At 35.4% G+C, this 5,970-nt stretch overlaps 1 protein-coding gene across 1 annotated transcript in view; it reads right to left on the bottom strand.

The window, feature by feature from the left end:
- Window positions 1-2,789: 2,789 nt before the first annotated feature.
- Window positions 2,790-5,970, bottom strand: part of DZIP3 (DAZ interacting zinc finger protein 3) — a 175,447-nt gene continuing 172,266 nt past the window's right edge. The window contains exons 29-32 of the mRNA XM_006170766.3: window positions 5,685-5,805; window positions 5,044-5,187; window positions 4,858-4,956; window positions 2,790-3,741 (exon numbers count right to left, since the gene is read on the bottom strand). Coding sequence (XP_006170828.1) covers window positions 3,631-3,741; window positions 4,858-4,956; window positions 5,044-5,187; window positions 5,685-5,805 — 475 coding nt within the window. The 3' untranslated portion in view covers window positions 2,790-3,630. The remainder of the gene's footprint in view (window positions 3,742-4,857; window positions 4,957-5,043; window positions 5,188-5,684; window positions 5,806-5,970) is intronic.

The following is a 5,970-nucleotide window of genomic DNA, read 5'->3' as shown; positions in this document are numbered from 1 at the left end:
CTCGCTTTCTATCTCTCTGTCTCTGTCTTTCTGGTAAGCGCATGTGCCCTATAGCAAAAACCTCTCAAAAAAAAAAAAAAAAATAAAGAAAGAAAGAAAGAAAAAGAAAACCAGCCCCAGCCCCATCACCTTCAGCACCTATAGTGCTGGACATGTCTTTTAAGAGCACTGTCACACTGTGGTCTCACTTTATAACAGCTTTTATGTTAAATCTTCTGGCTGCATCCTTGGAGTACAAATGGCAGGTCAGCACCAATACCATCTTTATTTAATTAATTTATTTATTTTTGCTGTAGGGTGTGTGCACTCACCAGAAAGACAGAGACAGAGAGACAGAAAACGAGAAATCACCCCTCAGGGGGGATGGCCATGCCGCAATCCCTTCTCCTCCATTCTCCCCTTTTGATCTTGGGCACGCACGCACACGCACCAAGCGTGAATTTAAGCCATCGGTTCCAGAGCTTGAAGCGTGGTCGATCACATGGGAGTTTAGCACCATAGCCAGTACACTAACTGCTGGTCCCAGCACCAATACCATCTTAATAGGCTGAGTGTGTGGAGAAAGCATGTGAGAGGGCATCAGGAATTTCAAGTTAGCCATTATGTAGCAACATGATTTAGAACAAAACTGAGAAGATAGATTAGATGAACATTAAGGGCTTGAAAAACTCTGGTATTCTATGATTCTAGAATATTCTTGGCACTTTACAAAGCTAGAAGACTGACTTAGAATATTTTCCTTCATATTTTTTCTGTTTTTATGTAAAACAGGAGAAAATGTTTAACCACAAGTAAACACAAACAGACTTTTGAAACAGACATTTAAAGTAGTTTCAGGATACATGTAAACTGAAATACACAAATTAATTATTCTTAAATTTATTTTCTTCTACAGAAAGGTGAAAGTGCAGTTGAAAACATAAACTAAGAAATATTTGTTTTACAAGATAACTTGCTCTAAGACTATAACCTTGAGGTGCTAGACAAGATGATAAAAAGCTCTGTCAAGTTCTGAATTCTGCAATTCTGAGCTTCTCTTGGCATTTTCATGTCTAAGTGACCACCATCTTTTTGAGATGTTTTCCCTCAGAATTTCCAGTCCATACCCATTACAGAAGAAAATGTTTACTGTACAATTACAGAAATACAGGATTTACATAGAAATTTAAAGTAACTTCAAAACTTCATGACATATTTTTGTTTTTGTTTTTATAACTTCGATCACATTATTTAACTTATAAACTTATAAAGTTCAATATGTGAACATTTCTCCCCAAACTAGTTGATCAAAATATCTTCAACAGATAACCCCACTACCTCCCCATCCCATCAATGCTCTATCTCTGTATCCCTCCTCCAAATGTCCTTCCCCAGGCCCCACTCCTCCATACACACCACGTCGAGCAATCACACCTATCTCTTGTCTTTGTACATCCTCTAGTCAGTTTCAGTCATGGAGTGTGGACACATGGTATATATTAAGTGGGAACATACAGTGTCTCTCCTTCATAGCCTGGCTTGCTTCACTCAGCAGTAAATCTTCCATATTCTTCCACTTTCTGTCAAAAGCCAGGGCTTTGCTGTTTTTTTATGGCTGAATATTATTCCATACAGTGTATGTGCCAGTTTTTCAATCCATTCATCTGTACGGGGGCATTTGGGTTGGTTCCATGTCTTAGCAATCGTGAAAAGTGCTGCAATAAACATCAAAGTACAAGCACTTTTCCGATGAAAGATTCTTCTGTCCTTTGTGTAGATACCAAGGAGTGGGATTGCTGGATCATATGGTAGTTCTATTTGTAGATTTTTGAGGAATCTCCAAATAGTGCTCCACAGTGGCTGGACTAATTTACATTCCCACCAGCAGTGTATGAGAGTTCCCCTTCACCACCCCCCCACCAACACTTACCATTTTTTTTTTTTAATCTTAGACATTCTGACTGGGGTTAGGTGGTATCTCACTCCTTTTTTGATCTGCATTTCCCTTATGATGAGGGATGTTGAGCATTTTTTCATATGCCTTTTGGCTATTCATATGTCATCTTTAGAGAGTGTTTTTTTCAACTCATTCTCCCATTTTTTAATAGGGCTGATCATCTTTTTTTCACACAGCTGCTTGTGGTCCTTGTGTATTCTGGGTATCAGTCCCTTATCTGATGCATAATTTACAAAAATATTTTCCCATTCTGAGGGTCATTGATTTTTCTGCTTTTCTATGTAAAAATGCATCATGTTTTTTTTGAAGAACCAATATAATTACACTGAAATATACAGATAAACAGTTGCTTAATCAGAAAACATTTATTATTTTTCATAAATTAATAAAATTGAGACTGTGAATATAAACCAAGAAACATTTTTCTCACAAGGTAACTGAATTCTTTTAATTTTGAAACTGAAGACATGTACAGCACTTACAACATGTACACAATACTATTTTCAAACAGGTTTTTGACCTCTAAAAATGAAAATTCTCAGTGACAAGCTTTAGATATGCAACTGAGTCCAGTGGATATCAACTCTGTCACAAGAAACAACTACTTACAGATAGCTCCCCCATTCCCTGGCATGAAAAATAAAATTAGAGACTTTAAAGACAACAACAACAAAAGAGATCTCTCAATACAAATGATTACAGTCCAAAGAGCATGTTTACAAATAAACGTATGATCTCAATTATTCAATTGAATGAGTGACTTAATTTGCAAATCAGCTCCATTTCTTACTACTTCCTGATTTCTTATTCGGGGAATATTTATTCTGTACTGTGTGTGTAAGACATTTGGGAACACAAAACAGGACAGGCATGGGCCAATGGTGTGCTAACAGATGTTTAACAACCAACTCTTGAGATGAGAGTCTATATTTAATAGCATTTTCAATTTCTATGGTGTAACACTTCTACTACGGCAGAGTTCAAGCTACCAACAATTTGACAACTGGCTTGCAAAATTCCTGAAACTTTCACCTGAGACAATCACTTCATATAATTTATTGTAAGCCAGCTCCTTCAACAAACCAGTGTATGGTTTCCACCTTCAAGGAGCTCATAATCTTCATGGGAACTTACTTCAGATGATACAAAAGAATGCAGAAGATGGAGATAAAATTTAAATGATTAACAAATATATTTTATAGCTAGTTTTAAAAGAAAAAAGACAACACTAAAATCTGTGGACTTTTCCCACTTCTTCACTATTCCACTTTTCATATTGCTTAAATTTATTTCAGAAAATTAAAATGTAGTACCCTTGAGGAAAAGCAAAGGATGAATGGAATAATTAGGAAAAAAGACAAGAAAAGATATCTTAAGGAAGATAACAACAGTTATGTTTATACTAGAAGAAAAAGCTTACTAACATAAGGGTAAATATAACTATTAATGATAAAATATCCTCTTCTTTAAGCCCCTTTATTTCAGTTCACAAGTCCTGAAGATTTGTCCTGATGTCTTTGGCTGCCACTTTAATGAGATTAGCTAGCTTCTTGAGCATATCACTGAAGAGCATACTATTTCAATATCATAATAAAATCACAAACTACTCACACAATAAGCTCTGAATAAAAGGCAGAACTAAAGTGGAGCATCTGAAAACTAAGTTTCCATTTGCATAGTCACCCTTCCTTGTATCAGATCTTGGGCACCTGTCGGCTTGAATGACCAGGGAATTCTTCTGGCAGCAAAACATGGAGTCTGCATGTTGGGCATGTTCCCTGTTGCATCAACCATGGTCTAATGCACTAAGAAGCAAAAAGATTAATGTCAGTCTCTCAGAAGAAGCTGCTACTCTGTACATAAGGGTTACCAACCAAAGTGGTTGAATACTGACTTACCAAAAATAAATCATTATTACCTGTATGAATAATGAAGAGCCAATTCAGAAGAGAAAGAATTAAGAACAAGCACCATCTATAAGGCTCACTCTATCCCCAAAAAGTAACCTGCATGAATTATTTCTTTTGATTCAAGGGGCAATGAAAAGAAGAAAATATGTTTTGTTAAACATTTATTTTCTACATTGTCAGGTTTTGAAAAACTTCAAATGGGAAGGAGAAGTGGCTAAGTATCTCTCCTGAAACTCTTTTGGGATCAGCCATTCTGTGTACACATCTTCATATCACAACAGATGCAAAATATTATTCTGTACCAAGTACCACAAATCATATCTTTGAAATGATGTTCTGCAACATGGTTTGAATAAGCTGGCTATTGTTCACTTCCCTGAGAAGCTTTTCTTATGTTCAATTATCTTTGCCTGTGTCAAATATATCTCTGCAATAGAAGATTTACACTGAAAACTGTATATCAATTGTACTTGAATAGCATCAATAGTAGGACTTAATCTAAATAAATGCCATCCTGGAATCAAAAAAAGTATACCAGTCTCACATTTTCATAAGATCAAAACTCAAGTCTAAGCATATTCAAAAAATACAGTCTGCTAAGACATGTGTTATGCTTTATTATAGGGTTGTATTATTAAGTTAGGTGTGGAGAATGGACACTGTGGTATTTACAGCATGTCAAGGTGAAGTGGTACTGTTGCTAGTTTTTCTTCTAAACTTTCATGCCAATTAATATTTCTCCCAGTTCTATGCCTACTGTGTATAATTCAAATCCCAATGTGGTCTTCTCCTGTGATGTGTGTGGCAAGCTGAGAAAATACAGTGCAATCCATAGCTATACACGGTAAAAAGTAGAAATGTATCTGTGTGATACCCAAAAGCATAGTTATAGCCAGTGGAACTTGCAACATGACAATAGATGATGATGCATGTATATGATTTTAAGTAAACAAGTATAAATCTCACATAGTTGATTAACATAATGTTAACAGAACACATATAAAAGATTACCTGGAAGTGGAATTTGTGAGCACAAGGCAAAACTGAAAGGTTTTCTGGAGATAAATTCTCATGGCAGATCACACAAGGCTCCTCTTCCTCCTCCTCATCCTAGAGAAAAGACAGATAATGATACATGTAGCTAATTTTTTTCCCTCCCGGGACTAATGTGTTCAAAATCAACAATTTCAGTCTTACCAAATTATTGGCTCCTTTCCATCTGGCAGAACCTTGTGAACTGAGTGGCCTCCAGGCTGGCTTTGGGGACTGGGCAGTATTGGGCTGTGATGAAGAAAGTCTGGGTGAAACACCATTACCATTTGGCACTGATTTTCCTTGACTCTGAAAATAAGAATATTATACTTATTTCTTTAGAATTGTTCTAAATCATAAAAACTGATAGAACAGCACAAGAATAGGGTACAGAAAGAGTTACCAAAGGGTAAACAATCAGATTAATGAGGAATCTTGAAAAAAATGTTAGCAATACTTATATACTCAGAGCTTCAGAAAGTCAAAAATAACTATATTCTTTTAAATACAATAAATCTTTCCAGAAATGTGGAAAAAATGCCCCCCCCCCTTTAGAATCATTCAAACTAACCTAGAGTAAATTTCAAGAGGGTCAATCTTATTTCAGAATGATTAACTAATAGTATTTCAAAATCTTCTTCTATCATTTGTTGAATTGTAGTTGCTGAATTATTTCTAATAGGTAATCAATATGATTAGCAGTTATGTATTTTCTGAATGTGTTGTGAAGAGAATTAACACAGTTAACTATTAGAGATAAGGGCAGAGATGTTAATACTTATTTTTTTCATTTTTCTTTTTTTTACCTGAGATCTCTTGGGGTCAATAAATTGGTAAATCTTGTAAACAATTTCATCAAATGTCAGTCTAGATAAAGACTTTCCATGAGTATCCTTTAGTTTTCGTAAGAAATCTGTAAGCTCCTTTCTGGAAGAAATCAAAGAAAGAGGAGTGATGATTTTTCCTATTCCCTTGAGGATTTGTCCTTCAAACCAGATACAAAATCCTATGATGTAATTGATATTTTAAATTTAAATATGCCTTTTAGAACTTCAACCCCCCCCCAAAAAAAAAAAAAACTGACCACAGGTC

This window comes from Tupaia chinensis, unplaced genomic scaffold (assembly GCF_000334495.1).
Source record: "Tupaia chinensis unplaced genomic scaffold, TupChi_1.0 Scaffold148904_1, whole genome shotgun sequence".
Taxonomy (NCBI): Eukaryota; Metazoa; Chordata; class Mammalia; order Scandentia; family Tupaiidae; genus Tupaia; species Tupaia belangeri.
The sequence above is the reverse complement of the archived record's forward strand: the minus strand, read 5'-3'. Positions and strand labels throughout refer to the sequence as shown.